General features: G+C 48.7%; 1 protein-coding gene across 1 annotated transcript in view; it reads right to left on the reverse strand.

The window, feature by feature from the left end:
* LOC144174538 (cell adhesion molecule Dscam1-like) overlaps positions 1-17,775 on the reverse strand; it is a 345,506-nt gene that overhangs the window by 301,429 nt on the left and 26,302 nt on the right. The window contains exon 2 of the mRNA XM_077703291.1: positions 5,588-6,342. Coding sequence (XP_077559417.1) covers positions 5,588-5,657 — 70 coding nt within the window. The 5' untranslated portion in view covers positions 5,658-6,342. The remainder of the gene's footprint in view (positions 1-5,587; positions 6,343-17,775) is intronic.

Here is a 17,775-nt window from a genome sequence, read left to right on the forward strand (position 1 = left end):
GCGGCTGACCCTACATTTATGTTCAGATCAGTTTCGAAGGCAGTAGGAGTCCGCAAGTATCTTTTTTTTTTTTTTTTTTTAGAGCCGCGAGTTGGGGAGCGCCTGTGGAACGCGGCCTCGCAGCGCAGTAGCCTGGGTGTTCTCTGGCGCGTGGCTCGTCGTGCGTCGCGGACACGCGCTGCTGACGCTGGCACAGCGGTCCATGGTGATGATAGTGGGCGCATGCTTTGACAACAAAGAGGCCGCTACAGACTCAACTTCTCGGTGACAATAAAAAGAATGGCCTCTCAGCGCGGTGGCCACTGGTGTGACGACGCGTTTATAAAGTTACGAATTTTACTCCCATCTCCACCGATGGGAGATGGGAGAAATCCCTCCTGAGGCATTTCTACGCCACTCCTTCGACGATTCGACGCAGATGTGAGCTGGTGTCAGGAGCGACTTTCGTTGAAAGTTTATAGCGCAGAGACAGCCTTGATTACATAAGTACGTGCTCCTTTGCGCCAGCTGCCCGCTCAAGAAAGCGGACACAAACTGTTCCGTCACCGAGGACGAATGTGTAGTCATCGTTTTCGCAACATGCGAAGTCATTATTTGGGAACACCTGTACGGCCGCAGTGTTGATGTTCAAGCAATCGCCATGCGCTTTATTGAATTGCTTGATTGCGATACCGGCTGGACTCGTAGTACGGTGTGCTCTTTGCATGCAGGGCTATAACATTGGCGCCTTCTATCGCTTTTACCGCAGGAACAACGACGCTGATTCGTGTGCTTACTTTCCTTCAGTTTATAACGCTAAAGGCATATCCGGTGCCAGTTGCGACGAATCCCCATTGGACGCCGACTCGATATCGTTCGAGCTAAGATCGCTAAGATCGAAGTATGGTTTCCCTTAACGACAATCGGGGTAACTGAACCACAGATGTTGTTGTAGGTTCTTGCAGTAACTAAAGGTTATTGCTCGCAGTGAGCACAGGGCCGGGATAATTGGAGATTAATGGGAGAGGCATTTGCCCTGCAACGGGCGTAGATAGGCCGGTGGTGGTGATGATGATGATTATCCCCCGCCCCTTTCCTTCCGCAGGGATTTGTACAGAACACAGGCGCATGCCACAGTCATACGAAGTGGCGGGCACAGGCTTCAATCAGTGAATGAAAGGCGGCAGTGTTTGGTACGCGTTCATTTGTCTTGAAACGCAGTTCCCAGAATTATTCAATATGATCGACAACATTGCCAATCAAACAAACAGCCACAACGCGTTAAACTGTTTCCTAATCAAATAAGGTAGCAGGGCGCGGCCTAATTAGCATCGGGAGGGACAAACAGACTCTCCGCTTTCAGCACAGCCTCAGATAACACCGCGCGACCAGGCGCCTGAAACAGAAGAACAACCACTGCTCGTGCTTGCGCCATTACGGCATCTCGGAGCGATTCCCAAACTTCCTCGGCTCGCAGAGATCGGGGGAGTAGAGGCAAAGACTCAGAACCGCAGAAGTATTTCCAAAACAGAAAATAAGAACGTCACACAAAAAACTGCTGTCTAGAGTTGCGGCAGCGCACGGCGCCATCGCGCATTCCCCAAACTTGGCGGCGTCGCCTAACGTTACAGTTGATTTCCCAGCGCGCCTGGCGCGGGCGTTTAACCCTTCCGAGGGCACAAAGAGGAAGGAGCCGTTGCTCAGTTCTGTCGGCCTTCGGCCTCCAGAAAGCATAGAAGCAGAAAAAGTCTCGGATGCAGAGTAAGAAGCGTAGATGAAACGGATGCCGGAGTAAGCTGGGAAGCCGCGAGCTGCTACCGCGCCTTTTCCAACGTAGTCGCACGCAGACGTCGCAATTAGACGCAGCCGCCGTTCATAAGCCGGCGAGTGAAAGTCGTCGTCACCAGGGCTCCTGGCTCGGCACGCGGGTTTCGTTCCGGGCAACGCTCTCGGAATGCGGCGCGAATATAACGCCCCGGGCCGAATTGTATCCCCCTATGCCGGAAGACTTTTTTTTTTTCATTTCTTTTCACCTGCCTGCCGCGTAGTTTCCGGCGCTTGGGAACACAAAGAGAGATTTCGAAGCGGCTCATTATTTAGACCCGATGAAAGTGCGCCGCGGTGATATTTAGCTGACGGGCGCAACCATCCTCGCACGCTATACCACCGACGGGCACGCTCTTTGAAGGTTGTGAAGCACAAGAGAAAGCGTCAAGAAAATAATGAAGCCTGAATGAAACAGGTTGCGGTAAATATTTCTATGCGAAAAAACAAAACAAAACAAAAACCTTGTGAACAATGCTGCATGAAACAGCTATTGCGATTTCGAAATTGCTCTCGTGTTAGCGACACAGGCACTGAAATGAAATTCACTGCTAGTACATTTAATATTGGCCACTCATCCTCACAAAGAGTTGCGGGAGTGGTTTTTATACTTCTATTTGTTTTGTTTTTGGTTTTGGGTTTTGAACAACCCGGGTTCTGTGAGGCAAGGGTTATTTCAACAGCGATGAAAGCTGGGATTAGCGGTTGTTAAAATTGTTGTATAAAAGTCGTTGTTATCAAGTCTCAAAATTGTATAACAGCGAATTGATTTCTCTTGGTATGTTAAGCAATGTCAAACTAAAATGAACGACCCCTTTTCATGAAATTCTCGGCGCTAGAAAAAACTTAAATAATGTACTTTTCTGCGCTGTATGGTGCGGGCGCATTCAGATACTTGTGTGCTGCTCAATTCAGTAATTTTCGTGAACTTTTATGGTACATAATGAACTGCAATTATTGATATTTGGACAACTTGTTTACTGTTTGAGCACATTTTAGCCATACAACAACGCTAAAAACATAAAATTATTCGTTTCGAATAAAATGTCGTTTCAGTATGCCTTTGAATAATGTGTGGCAGCAAACGATGCTTTGTATTGTTGAAAATAGGCGTTTAAAACAGGCATGCCCCCTCCGGAGTCATTCCTGATTTTTGTTACATATTGAAGCCACGCCTCGAGGCTAACCGACGGAAAGGCGATCGAACGCATCAAAATCGTGTGGTGCTGGTAGAACGTGTAGGAAATGCAGCACGCTCAGGGCGTACCAAAATAACTTTGAAGGCCGGTTTGTCGCCTACGAAATTGCGCTTTTTAATCTCCGATTTTGTCCGCAGGCTGTTCAATGTACATAAGCTGGGTTTATGAACCTAGTGCTCACCATAATATTTATTTCGACTCTTCTTCGACGCCGACTTGAAACATGTGGTCCAAATCGAAGTTAAAACATCGCTCACTGCCTCGGGTTCTGGCGAAGCCTGCATGATGCGCCGTACGAGCTGAATAAATTGTGAGATAAATATTTCATACGTTAATGCCAAAATTCAGCGCAGCTTCATAGTCATCGACATCACAACGTTACATGTACTATACGGCGAGTTTTATGAGGTTACGTTATATTTTAATGAAAGCGCACAAGTGTTTGGCTTCTGCCTTGTTTTTTTGCGCGGTACGTGCTTCGGGTTCGTTTCCTTTCTCTATCTCTCTCTGTCGTGACCATACCTTCGACATCGTATATCCTCTCGGCGAATTTCTTTCGGAGGTGCCTTAGCAACTGATTATACTACGGCCACGCGCTAGCGTACGAACGAGAAAAAAAAAAAAAAGACGTGTTATTGAGCGTTTGCCTCTGTCAGAGGGTACCCGTGGCCGCAGACGTGGCCGCAGACAGTAGCTCGGGTAACCAGGGTGGCCTGCATGCCTGGGTCCGCGTTACGCAGGGCCTCCTCCTACTGCTCCTCGGAACTGATTAGGTGAAAAGTATTTTAAGGGCATGCCCATATTATGTGGTGTAGATTGGCTGGAGTGCCGCTTAGTAGGAAATCAGGGGTGAGGTGTTCAACGGTGAATGTGTGTTAGCCTTGCGGGGTTCGGGAAGACGTTTGTTTGCAGGAGCCGCCAGATGTGCGCTTGCTCCTTCGTTACAATGATATTGCACAAAATTATCGCCTCTTCCGCCTGGTCTACCCTGTGGCGGACAGCATAGCAACGACGTTTACCAAGCGGAACGTGCACCTGAGTCGATTTCTCAGCTAGTCCATTTGTGTTAGTACCATAGTAACAGCGTTTTCTCTCTCAATCTCCTCGTCACCATGGCGAAGGCCCTAGTCCTGCGGCCGGCGCTGCGATAAAGCAGCGACAGTCCCAATCAGGCAGGGCTTACCATTGAAGGTGCGACCCCACTATCGGTGATATTTTTGCCTCAGCTGCCCGTCAGTCTACATTGCTATCTCAGTGCTTGGTGTGTGGAGGCTATACTCGCTGCAGGTTTCCCACAGCGCGCGCCGCGTAAAGCATAGTCGATTTGCGGGAGCCCCTGAGGAGCTTGGAAGCAGTGGTAGAGCAGCAGGCGGGGGGAAAGGGGCCTCGCCAAAACAGCGCAAGTGCCCACATACACCATTTTCTGTTGGAATTGACGCTCTGCGGCGCGGCAAGAATGGCATTTGGATCTATTCGCTATACGGCGTGAAAAAAGCCAACCATACTCGAGATGAACAGGTTTTGTGTATCTATCTATGTCGGAGAGCAGCATGCGGTGTGGCGCTGCCCACTTGGTTGTACATACCTCAACAGCTGCGTGGCAAAATATGGACTTGCATGATGCATTTTTTTTACTATTATATGTTCTCAAGCTTACTGGTATTCTCATTAAACCGCATAATTAAGCTGTGCGAACCATGTTTATTCATCTATAGCTTGCAACATCATAACAGCACTAGAAAAAAAAAAAGAAAAAAGAAAACTGTCCTGTGGCGCAGGAATATACGTTTTCTCGCTTTTACATTTTTAGTGTCGTTAAAGTACGGCCGCAATATAATGAGTGGCGTGTTTGTATTTTTGAATGCACAATGGGCAGATGAAGAACTTGGTTTCACACTTCATTGTTTCTTTAACATATTCCTGTTCCTAAATCTGCCAACAACTCAATGTCTTTTTTTGTTACTGTAATAATACAAAGTTTAATTAATGTCTTCTGCGATAGCTGGCGGCAATAGTTGCCAACCTTCTGCGACCTCACCTCAGTAAAACTCGCCTAACAACTGAACACGTTATTAAAAAAATTAGCAATGGCTTAGCTAGGCTATGCCAGGATATAGGTAGCGTGAGCTAAGGTTCAGCTGGTTATTCTTAGGTTTCCTAGTTGTCTAGGATTAGCTGATTACCATGCTTACTGCTGCTTAAAGGATTTCCAATCCAATCCAATCCAATCCAATCCAATCCAGTCCTGTCCAGTCCAGTCCAGTCGCGGCGGCGGCTGCTCCGGCGCGCCAGCTGTGCGCAGTGAGACGTCACTGCTCCTCGCGCATGCGCAGCAAGGCTCTCCAGGAACCTCGGCCGGTGTAGCTCACGCTACAAAAAACTACACGTTACTCTGATCTCGTGGTAACAGAGCGACTATCAGTTTCATTCATGCAAGAAAACGCATCAGCTTTTGATTTTATTTTTTTTACCGTTAGAATTTGCTGTAAATATTCACCCCGGTAATTCTGCAGCCAATCCAGTGCAAATAAACAAAGTCACCCCAGACGAGACGCATATAGTCAACTCCCGGAACATTCACTTACTTGAGAAGGCTGCCAGTGACGCCAGCACTAGAAGCTGAAGACAGACTGGCTGGTTTTGATTGATGATCATTCTTCAGTCGCAGTTCTCTCACTCCGCGTCCAAGCACATTCCTCACGCCCCGGCGTCGAGACGAAACACTTACTCAGTGCTTTCGCAGAGTTACATCCGCACAATGCGTTCTCGAAGTTTCTCGAGATTCACCGGCCAGAGTCTGGGAGCAAAGCCTCTTAAAGTCGCCGCATTTGTTGACGTGCGTTCGCTGTTCGGTGGTTTTCTGTTGCGTCGTACTTTTCACGGGGAGGATAACGCAGCATTCAGCCTCTGCGAGCAGGACGGGCCAGAAGCTTTCATTGCTGAAGCAACGGAGTGGATAGGAAGTGCTCGGTGCCGGTTCCTGACCGATGTAGAAATTCCCGGTTGTTTCGCCGAAAGCGGGCTGCATATATCAGCGCCGCATTGACAGCTGCTATTCCTTAGAGGCCCCGGGCCATTTACTTTATATGTCCCCGAGATACAGCCTTTCTCTTACTTTGGCATTTGTTTTCTTCCCTTTTTTACTCACTTGTAGATGAGAAGATTCATTCATGAGGCACTAGAAGCAGCAACATGCTGTCTTAAAGCTACGCTGAAGCTGGACTGAATACGGCAAGAGGTGCAGGTAGGTTCGCCGAGGGACGTTTGCTTCCTTTTGCAGAACGACGCTTTCTTTATGCACTACCTTGTTCTTGCTTGCTTGCTTGCCTCCTCGCCCTTTCTGAAAAAAGAAGAAGAAATAAACAAAGCGATTTTAGACACTGTGAACGCACCTGTCGAAGGAACATTTGGAACATGGCAGAAAAATCAGCACGTCCGGGTTAAATTTGCTGTTCACGGCAGCCGCTTTATTTTTGTCTTTAGTTAAGCAGCACCTGCGCAGGTGATGTCGGTTTAGTCTGCGAACATGTTGCGGGCTCGTTAAATCTAAAAAAGAAAGAGACGCTCAAGTGCATAAAAATCTGCTCGCTGATTAAAAAACGACTTTTTACAGCAGTCACAAATTAAAAGGAACGAAGAGGGGGTGGGGAGACAAACCGACCCGCTTCCACTTGCATATACTGTGTTTCATAGTTTTAGGTTGTTCTCCTGGACTCAGAGTTACAAGCAATGAAGAAGGTAGTGAATCATCAGCGCACTGCAGGCACCCCTGCAAAATTTTTATTCTGAAGACTAACACAGCAGCACGGTCATTTCATTTCGCCCCTGTGGTTGCCCGGCCATTGCTGAATTACTGGCAGACTTCCACCAGATCGCGCGCGAGCGCATTTTCTTGCAATCCCCTGCTGTAATTCCTTTCTTCAGAGAGATCACTTAGAAGCTTGTTTTCACCAATGCATGGCGCATGCAACTAGAGCAATGTTGTAATCCGGACGTGAAGGACGCCACCCTAAAGCTGTCCGCCTAAAATTCTCTTTCTGCTCGCCGCAAGGCTTGTAATACATTCCTTGCCTTCGCTTCAAGGCTGCTTTTGAAAGAAATGTTCTGTTTAGGATCAGAGAGACTGTGTGTTTACCGAAAGCCTGCAGCGCAAATCTATAGTCGGCGTTTCACTTGACCAAACTATAGTCAGCATTCAAGCGTGTGTAGTCGGAGGGCGCTAGTAATTTTAACTCATTTTGTATTCTCCAACCTTTATCAACCGCATTGTTCACAACGGCTACTACCTCCCCCTTCTCTAAATAAATACTACAGCCGTATTTGCACCAGTGACCTCGCTTTAAGCAGCCGGACGCCCGAACCACCGAGCTGCCACCATGTTTTTTTTTTTTTTTTTTTTGCCAAAATACGAGGGAAGTCGTCAGACGAAGGGCGAAGTTTGTTTTCAGGAAGAAAAATACAGAAAACGGACCGAATACAGAGGGAGAGCATACCCACTCGCAGTTCGAGGTCAGTGCCGTAATGGTCTAAACGGCAAGCGAGCATTTCTAGTCGCCTGAACCGCGGAACTCCGGCGACGACGGCGCACTTTATCGAACGGCGTGCGGAACCGACAGCTCGGAGCTGTCGTCGCCGGCGTCGTCGCCTCCAATCTGGGTCTGGCCACGGAAGCCAAGCGCGTGCTTCGGCCGTAGGCCCGGAAGGCGGTGGCCGCTGACTCGGTCCGGGCCGCGTTTCGGCGCCGCCCGCGCGCTCCGTTCTCTGATTGTCTTCGGCCGGCAGAGAGATTGCGCCCCGAGCAGCGACTAGGGCAGCCAGCATCAGCGGCCTGTGCGCTCCATTCATCATCCCCGTACCGAGGGCCACTCGGCTGCTGTTGCCGCTCGCTCGGGTAGCTCTGGCTGCGACTGCGACTAACGCTTTTTCCCATTCTTGTTCTTCTTTCTTCCAGCCTTTATGCTCTCCGCACACGTCGTGTGGAGGCCTTTACCGCTTTTAGCTGGACGTTTTAAAGACGTAGCGGCTTGTTGGTCTCATTTAGTGCCCTCTGCCTTTCTTTGGGTGTGGAGTGTGCTGACAATGTTCGTGTTCGAGTTCAAAGCAGAGAGAAAAGGTAAAGGAAAGGCATGAATGTTAACCAGGCTACGGCCTAGTATGCTATCCTACACGGGGGAAAGAGGAGCAATGAGGAAAAAGAGGAAAACAGAAAAAGAGGGGGAAAGGTACGGACAGAGCGTAAAGTGTTCTGCCCAGCGGTAGGACAGTACAGACAAAAAAGGTCAGTGAGTTCATAGAGGGTCGTCTTTTGTGCTTCAGTCTTCTGTGCAATTCCGTCGTTTTTAGAAAACACAGGAGCGCTTTTATCACCGCTTTTATCCACGTTTTTCATCGGAAAGAAGCCATCTCTCTTCAACTCTACAGAAGCTATACTCTCGGCGCCCGTTCTTTGAGGAGAAAATCCTGGGCCACTGGCCTTCTCAATGCTTTGCTTACCCCTGATTTTGCAAGGAGGTGCACTGCTGAGCAACAGCGGAATCAACCGCAGTGGTGGTGACGGTTTGCATATTTTGTTTTTACGGCTATTATAGATAGTAAGTTGAACTTCCAGGATACTGTTATGCGCTGGTAAGTTTTTTTTTTCTTCAAAATGAATGCTTTCAAGAGAATGCTACAAAAATTTATGCGTATGCCGAAGTAACTGTAAGCAACAGGTAACGCGCATCAAATATGTGGCCCGCCAAATTACGAGTACATGCCTACTTGTTCCCTTTCTTCACAAATTCTTTTGGCTGTGGGTGGGAGGTCCTACCTTTGCTGTTAAAACCATCAAAAAAGGTTTAGCACTCTAGCTTCGCGTGTGCCTTCAAGGGAGACTGGAAATACGAGTACGTAAGCTAAAGGCGTCGGTTCTTTTTATCTACAGTTCTACACATCCCTAGCTACGTTTTCAATGCTTGTCATTTTTGTCTATTTTACCCCCGCCTCTTTATTTTTCTTTTTTACGACGTGTTTGTGAAAAAGTAAGTTAATGAGCAGTTTGTGGTATTGCCACTATATATTTTCGCTTTTTATTCGAGGCCTTAATGCAGACAAGTAGGCTATGTAAGCGTGTACTTGTCGTTCCTTCGGGTATTAGTTGAATCCTTGCCGTATTGTAATAGCAGCTGCGCATGATTATCTTAAAAGTCCTATACCGGCTAGAAACCCAAATATAGCGAAGCTGATGATGATGATGATAGTTGGGTTTTATTGGCGCAAGGCCGACTATGGGCAAAGAGCGCCAAAGAAGAAGTTACTGAATTGTGATGAGACCGTACATACTAAAACATGTGACTAAAAGTAAAAGTGATGCAAAACAAAAGGCAATGGAGATGGCTGGTGTATAGGGCCAGGATGATTACACGTGATATGACAAGAGCTGCAGAAAGTTCACCTCAGCTAAAAACTTTAAAAAACGCTGACTAGAAAACATTGGTTCGTCGACTAAAAAATATGATGGGTGCAAAGGAATGTGTCGTCTGTATAATTCAGGGAAATGTTTGTGTCGTGTTGTGTCAAGTGCCTTGCATGTGAGTAGTTTGTAGACTACAGATAGGCCCTTTCCACACCTGCTACACGTGGGTCCCGAAGTTCCAGTGAGCAGGTGGGAGTGTGTCGCATGTGTGTGGCCTATCCGCAGCCTAGCCAGGGCGACTTCGGTGTATCTGTTGTGAGTCAGTTATGTAGCGTCCCAGTTGTGGTTTTATTACGTGTAGTTTGTTGTCTGTTTGTTGACTCCAGTGTAATTGCCATGTGTTACGAAGCTGTCGTCTGATGTGTGTATTTAGGTCGGTGTAAGGTACTGTTGTAATGTCAACTGTAGTCATGAGAGCAGCGTCACCTGCCATTTGGTCGGCGGCCTCATTGCCAGGGATTCCACAATTCCCTGGTACCCAGCATATAGTTATTTTAAGATTTCAGGCATATGCAGACATTAGTACCTTGAAAAGAGCATTTATCACATAGTTTTTAGATGACCTTCCTAATGACAGTGCCTGTACAACGCTTTGAGAGTCTGTGTACACAATAGACTTGGGAATTTTATGTTTGATGATGTGGGTTGAAACGAGTAAAATGCCATATGCTTCTCCCGTGTAAATACTGTTATGAAAATTCATTGTTTTGCTTACTCTAAAATTTGGTCCGTGCGCTGCACAAGATACTGTAGAACCAGTTTTCGACGCGTCGCTATAGAATTCTGCGCACCTGTACTTGTCCTGCAGGAACAGGAAGTGCTGCGGAATGGCATTCCTGGGTACCCTATTTTTTTCTACAAGAGTGAATGACAGGTCGCATGATACAGAACGAAGATGCCATGGTGCGATGAAATTATGAATGGGTGTCTTGTGCGTGTCTGAAAGGGGGACATTGAGTGCAGAAACCTCCTCCCTAACTCAGAGAGAGAACAGTAAGGGAATAGATGGCCTGTTAAAAAGAGTTGTAAATTTGACGTATCGTTCATGGTGGGATTAAAAGGATGGTTGGTCAGAGACACGATCTTGGATGCATACAACAGGTCAACATACTCCCGCTGATGCCCTAGGCACCATTTGTCGCACTCGACATAAAGACTTTCAACAGGGCTAGTGCGGAATACGCCACATGAGAGGCGAAGGCCAAGATGCAGCACTGGGTCGAGCATTTGCAGTGCTGTTTTTGTAGCAGACCCATACACGACACTGCCATAGTCGAGCCGAGATCCCACCAAGGCCGTGTAAAGGCGCAGCAGGAGTTGTTTGTTGGCCCCATAAGATTGATGTGAGAGGACCTTAAGAATATTCATTGTTTTTAAGCATTTGCATTTGAGCTGTCTGATATGCGGGATGAATGTAAGCTTTTCGTCGAATAAAATGCCTAAAAACTTGTGTTCCTTGTTCACAGGAATCGACACGCTGTTACGAGTGATGTCTGGGTCTGGGTGGACCCCACGCTTCCTGGAGAATACAACACAAATGCTTTTTCCGGGATTAATTTTAAAACCATTTTTGTCTGCCCAGCCGGCAAGCTTCTTGGCGCCGAGCTGGACTTGACGTTCGCAGATGGACATGTTACATGATTTAAAGGATATCTGGACGTCGTCTACATACATGGAATAAGAGATTGTGGGTGGCAATGCCTTTTCAAGAGAGTTCATCTTAACTATGAAGAGCGTGCAGCTCAACACTCCACCTTGCGGCACGCCATTTTCTTGCACATGTACCTTTGACATTGCAGAACCAATTCTGACGCGAAAGGTTCTCTCCGACAGATAACTAGCAAGCGTGTTAAACATATTACCAGAAACACCGAATGACTTGAGGTCAGTAAGGATTCTATAACGCCAAGTGGTGTCATTCGCCTTTTCGAGGTCGAAAAACACAGTTACGCAGTACTTTTTATGCACGAAGGCATCCTTAATATACGATTCAAGAGCTACGAGTTGATCATTCGTGGATGGCCCCGCCCTAAAGCCTGCCTGGCAGCTCTCGAGAAGGCCGTTGTACTCCAAAAAGTACACGAGCCTCCGGTTTATCATCTTCTCGAGAAGTTTGCACAGGCAGCTGGTCAGGGCAATGGGTCGATAGCTAGCCGGAGAAGAAAGGTCCTTCCCTTCTTTCAAGAATGCTACAACTATGGCCTCCCTCCAAGACTTTGGAATGTGCCCCGAAAGCCATATCTTGTTGAAAAGGAAAAGAAGTGTTACAAGAGTGTCTGTGTGTAAGTTCTGTATCATTGTATATGTAATGTTGTCTGGGCCTGGAGCTGAGGGTTTACACGTGCTCAGAGCACCCCTCAGCTCATGAAGCGTGAACTCCGAGTTATAAGAAGTGGCTGACCTGTCATTGTCATGTAAAGGCTTCTTTTCGGCCACGAGGTTGTGTTTCATGAAAGTGTTTGTGTAGTGTGCTGAACTGGAAACGTGTTGGAAGCGTTGTGCGAGTGTGTCAGCCTGGTCTTCGAGTGTGTCCCCTGTAGTGCTGACCAGAGGCAGGCTGTGAGTTTGTTGTCCTTTGAGTTTGCGTATTCTCGTCCATACTTTCCGTGTGTCTGTGTAGGAGTTTATGGATGTTATGAAGGAACGCCAACTCTCTCGTTTTGACTCACGGCGCACACGTTTTCCTAACGCCTTGGCCCGTTTGAACAAAATGAGGTTACCCGACGTGGGGTACCGACGAAGGACACCCCACACCTTGTTCTGGGCCTCTCGCGCCCGCCTACAGTCCTCATTCCACCACGGCCTCCGCTGGTTGCGCGGGGCACCAGAGGCGTGGGGAATGGACTTCTCGGCGGCGTCGAGGATGTGCGCCGTGAGCAGTTGGGTAGCTTCTTCAACGTGTAGGTGTCCTATGGATGTGTGGTGTAGTTGGGATGTCTCTGTAAATGTATTCCAGGTAGCTCTTGCTTCATTAAACCTTTTATGGGAAGATGGACTGCTCGGGCCTGTACCTATGTACGTTAATGAAGTGGGGAAATGGTCACTACCATATGGGTCCGTGCCCACACCCCACTCCAGACATGGAAAGAGAATTGCAGAACCAATAGCCTGGTCAAGATGTGAGTATGTGTTGTGACCTATGTTATGGTATGTAGGCTGTTTATTGTTGAAAAGGCATGCTCCAGAAGATGTAAGGAATTTCTCTATCAGGCGACCTCGGGCATCCGTTCTGGAAGACCCCCAAAGAGAGTTGTGAGCATTAAGGTCGCCTGTAAGGATGCATGGTTCGGGCAGCTGGTCAACCAGCGCCTCGAAATCGGAGCTCGTAAGTGCAACATCAGGAGGAATGTTTATGGAGCATACCGTTATCAACCTATTAAATATTATTGTGCGAACGGCTACAGCCTCAAGGACGGTGTTCAAGGTGACAGGGTGGCATGCTAAGGATTTGCGGGCGATTATGGCCACACCGCCAGAAGAGTGTGTGCAGCCATCCCTGTCTTTCCTGTATACCAGGTAACTATTCAAGAAATTTGTGTGTTTGGAATTCAGATGTGTTTTCTGAACACACATTACACTTGGCTGATTGGTATGCAGAATCTCATACACGTCGTCAAGATTATTCAGAAGGTCCCTGCAGTTCCATTGCACAATATTTTCTCTTCCCATTATTTAGTGTGAGAGCTACTGGAGTGTGTATGTTTATGTGTCGTCTTTCGGGGCTGTGACTCTTGGATTGGGCTTTTTGGGCGGCCTATCTGTAGACTTGGACGTCGAAGGCCGCTCCTTGCGCTGCGTTGCAGGCAAGAACGGCACGACGTCCATCTCGTCATCCGATGTCCTGGGTGTGCCCGTCGAACCGGGCCCCCCGGACTTGGCCCCCCTTCGGGGGCCCTTCGTTTGAGCCGTCACCGCCGGTGGTATCGGAGGCACCAGAAGTGGCACGGGCGGTACGGTGGCGGTTGAAGCAGGTGCGGGGCTCATGGTGTCCATGGCACCCTCCAACGCACTGGACGATGGGGAGGCAAGGACGGGAGCGGCACCGGTCCCGACGGAAGAGGTTGCCACCACAACCGCTGCTGGCTCAGCGAGCGGTGCGGAGGCGGGTTGGGCTGCCAGAGGCAACCCAGGGGGGGGGGGGGGGGGGGCGGGACCAAGTCCGACTCGCGGCACTGGGTCCCCGCCGAAACCAGACGCCGCTCCGCCCCCCGGCGAGCTGCGTCGGCATACCTCCCCAGGGGGAAGGAGGCGAACCTCTTTCGCGCCTCTGGGAAGGTGATGTTTTCGGTTATCTTAAGGTTAATGATTTTTTTTTCAAGATGAAACTTTTCCCAAGCGCGGGAGTATGCTGCGTGTGGACCCTGGCAATTCGGGCAGGTGAAGTTGGTTGCAGTGCAGTTGTCGGATAGATGATCGTGACGGGCGCATTTGGCACATGTTGTTCTGCCTCGACAGGAGTTGGTACCATGCTCGAACCTCTGGCACTTGAAACAGCGCCTCGGGTTCGGGATGTACGGCCGGACAGAACAACGGATGAAACCTGCGTTGACATGCTCGGGCAGTGTGCAGCGGTCGAAAGTCAGGATCAGATGTTTGGTGGCTATTTCTTTGTTCTCTCTTCTGATGACGATGCGCCTTACTGCTGTCACGCCTTGTTTTTTTAGGCCTTCGAGCAGATCAGTCTCTGTCTCGGTTAGGAGATCTGCCTCAGAGATCACACCTTGACAACTGTTGAGGCTGCGGTGGGGTGTGACCCTGATCTCCAGATCTGCCATGCGGGTTTGTTTCAGGAGGATTGTGGATTGCTGCTGAGTTTTAACTTCAACTAGCACTTCACCAGTTCTGAGCTTTTTGGCGTCATAGGTTTTGCCGATGATACCTTCAAGGTATTTAGAAACAAGAAATACAGATCGAGAGGAAACCGGCGTCGATTTGTCCACAGATTCAATGATCAAAAAACTAGGGTAGTTATCTGGCTTTGGGAGCGAGATAGAAGGCAAAGAAGGAAAAGATACTTCGGTGCGGCCCCTTTTAGGGGGCCGATCACGTCTGGGGGGGGGGGGGGGGGTTGATTTATCCATATGGCATAGGAAAAAGCAGGGAGACGGGGGTACTTTCTTCTTTGACCTTACCCTATTAGCCAAACAGGTCCCGGAGCTCCCTGCCTGGTAGGCAGACAGGGAGCCCATCCGCCGGAGCTTGACCTGGGCTCCGACGGCCACCGTTTGAGGTTTCTACCCTTCACCTTAAAACACATCACCACGGTTGGATCCAGCTTATGTATGGGGGCTCGGGGTCCGCGGTATCGCCAGTACCGTCACCAAGATTACTCAAGGTGCCCCGTGCGGGGAAATATAGCGAAGCTAAGTTCGGCCGTTTTGTCACCTCCAAGTGCCCTCACTGTTTGCTGCCAAATGTTAGTTTACTAATTTACTCCTCACTCTAATTTATAATCAAATAACGCACGTGCGCTAGTAAATCAACAGTACATATTTGCAAACAGTAGCTTGCCAGTTAGACATATTGTGACTGGCACGGATGTTTTAACGCAGCTGTTTCTCTGAAAGACGTCAAAACAAAGTGCTCCGGGTAAAGACAAATCGGTTGACGCAACGCACAAATTAGTTCATTCGGTCCGAGTTGCGGAGGCCAAAATACAAGCGCACCGTTCGGTTCATCATCTCTTCCGTTGCCCTTTGAACAACGCTCACCACGAGCCGCTGCGCCAGGTTCCAAAACACATCGGTAATTTGCATTCTTCGCGCCCTGCGCCCCAGCTGGAGCATACTGGCGAGCGCTGAACTCGCGTTGAGGCGCGCGCGTCGTAATAAACGCGAGCGCGCCTCGCGCTCGCCAAATTTAATTAACACCTAATTATCCAAAACGCAAGCACCCTGCAGCTATAACGCAGCCGGCTTGCACTTGCGAGCGGAGCGTCGACGTTGTTTTCCGGGTCAAGTTTGCTCCGACTGGTTCTGTTTATAACTGAATTAGACCATTCAGAGGGAGAGGAAGAGAAAAGGAAGAGAGGGAGAGAGAAGAACGTAGTAATCGCGTGCTTTACCGAAGAGGCAGTGTTTTGACCCGGAGAAGACTTCGCCAAAAAGGGCCAGAGGCAGCGGTTTTATACGGAAACATAATAATGGCGGCCAACTTCTAAAGCTGCAGCATGCCCTTGCTGTGGCCGGAATGGAACGAGATAAGAGAACTCAGAAGTAAAAGAAAAGACAGCGCAATAAGGACGACGGAGGGTCCTCATCGCGTCCCGTCCAATTAAGAAAGTCTGCGGCCTTCCCAGCAGGCCAGTGTTTCGCTTGGCTGCAGCGCGGACGTTTCAGTCACGCTGCCCCATGATTGCTTCTTCTAACCGTCGGTGGCAGCGCTGCGCTGGCGAACTCCACCACCGGAGTCAACAGCGGACGGCCCTTGATTGGAGCGCTGCGCGCCCCACCTCGAGAGGCTACTAAATTGATTGCGACCGTGCGCTCTAAGAAGTTCCCGTCGGAGGAAGGAAGGAAGAAAACGCAATCGAAAGTTCTATTCGTCATCGACGTGCGCCTTTTCTTCGCCGTCAGTGTTGTTCTGTGGGGACGCCAGCGGTTGCAATAAAAGCGACGGTGGTGCCCTGAGAGGGTGAGTGCTTTCCTGGAATGACTTGACGCTAACATCATTGCAATTCACTTTTCATACCCAGTTGTTATCCTTGGGCACAAAACGAACAAGATAGTGTTTTGGGGGGACTGCGGCTTGCTTACAAAACTTATCAGCTCGTATCAAAGACGCTGTCAACAAACTCCGCAAAAACTCCTCGGAAGGTAATGTATGTTATTCGGTTAGCGAACAACTTCTCACCGTTGAGGAAAGTGGAGACGGCAGGGCAAAATGTGCGCTATAAAAATATAGCACGGATGCGTTTCGGCGCGGCTACGCGATGTAAACAGCGTTAACAAGTTCGCACCATGAGCCCAGGTTTGGTAGGGTTTAGTTTAGCCGACGTTAACTCCCGGACTGTTTCCAGAGGTGAAGAAAATGGAGTTTCAAGAAAAAGAGCGCTGCACCCACCGCGGTGGATCAGTGGCTAAAGCGTTGCGCTGCTGAGCACGAGGTCGCGGGTTCGATTCCCGGCAGCGGCGGCCGCTTTCCTGATGGAGGCGGAAAGCAAAAACGCCCGTGTGTACGAGATTTCGGCGCACGTTGATTCCCAGGTGGTCAAAATTTACCTGGAGCCCTCCACTACGGCGCGCCTCATCGCCTGCGTTGCGTCGCCGCGTTAAACCCTACAATCAATCAAATCAATCAAAAGAGCGCTACAAACCACGACAGAAAAAAAAAACGAAGACGAACGAGACAGATGCGCTACTAACAACTGATTTATTCCAAGGAAGGACAGGGGCATAAGTATCTTGTCTAAAAACACACATGCGCACGTACACACAAAAAAATACGAGATCTAAAAAGATACGATAAAAAGAAAGTAGCCACTGCTGAAGACAACAATCACATCTTTTATCGCACGTTGGGAAGGATCCGGTACTCGTTCGAAGTTTGTAGACAAGCTACTTATACTCCTGTCTTTTCTTGAAATAAATCAGTTTTTAGTTGCGCATCTGTCCCGCCCATCTTCGGTTTTTTCTGTTGTGGTTTGCAGCACTCTTTTTCTTAAAGCAATATGCACCAACTAAACCAACAGCTTATTTTACTGAAAATGGAGTTTATTTTTGCGGTCACCATTCTTTAACCGCCGAGTTCACGCTGGTGACAGCTTTCACTATTCCTTTTAAAACATGCTATATTAAGCCCGAGTACAATGTGGCTTAAGTAAGAAGAAAACAGGAGACAAAAGCTCAGTACAGCATGTAATTGTGCTAATTGGTGTTGAATTTTGTGACGAGAAACTGCGGCCAACGAGCGGGACTTTAACGAAAGACGGAAAGCTGCACCCGTCCTGCATTTCTTCACCGTGCTGTTCCTTACGAGCGTTTTTTTTTTTTTTGTCTCAAAAGAACCGAAAAACGCTAAAAGAACAAAAGCAAACAGTTATGTTAGCTCTTTTTTGTTTCGCTTAGACGCCCCGAAACTGAAACTGCCAAAGGCGTGCCTTGGTGGAGGGCTACCGCTTGATTTAGACCACCTGGGCATCTTTAGCGTGCACAGGAATCGCAACGCACGGGCTTTTTTTGTTTCCCACGTTCATTGAAAAGACGCCCGCTAAGGGCGAGGTCTGACCTGCGACGTTATGGCTCAGCCATAGCTCTACATTGTCACGTAGTTGCACTTTCTCGGCGAAAAGTTGTTCAGGGCCCAAAATAAATAAAAGGA

The sequence above is a fragment of the Haemaphysalis longicornis genome, unplaced genomic scaffold (genome assembly GCF_048455015.1).
Source record: "Haemaphysalis longicornis isolate Haplotype H1 unplaced genomic scaffold, Haemaphysalis longicornis Haplotype H1 scaffold_3, whole genome shotgun sequence".
In the NCBI taxonomy this organism is placed as follows: Eukaryota; Metazoa; Arthropoda; class Arachnida; order Ixodida; family Ixodidae; genus Haemaphysalis; species Haemaphysalis longicornis.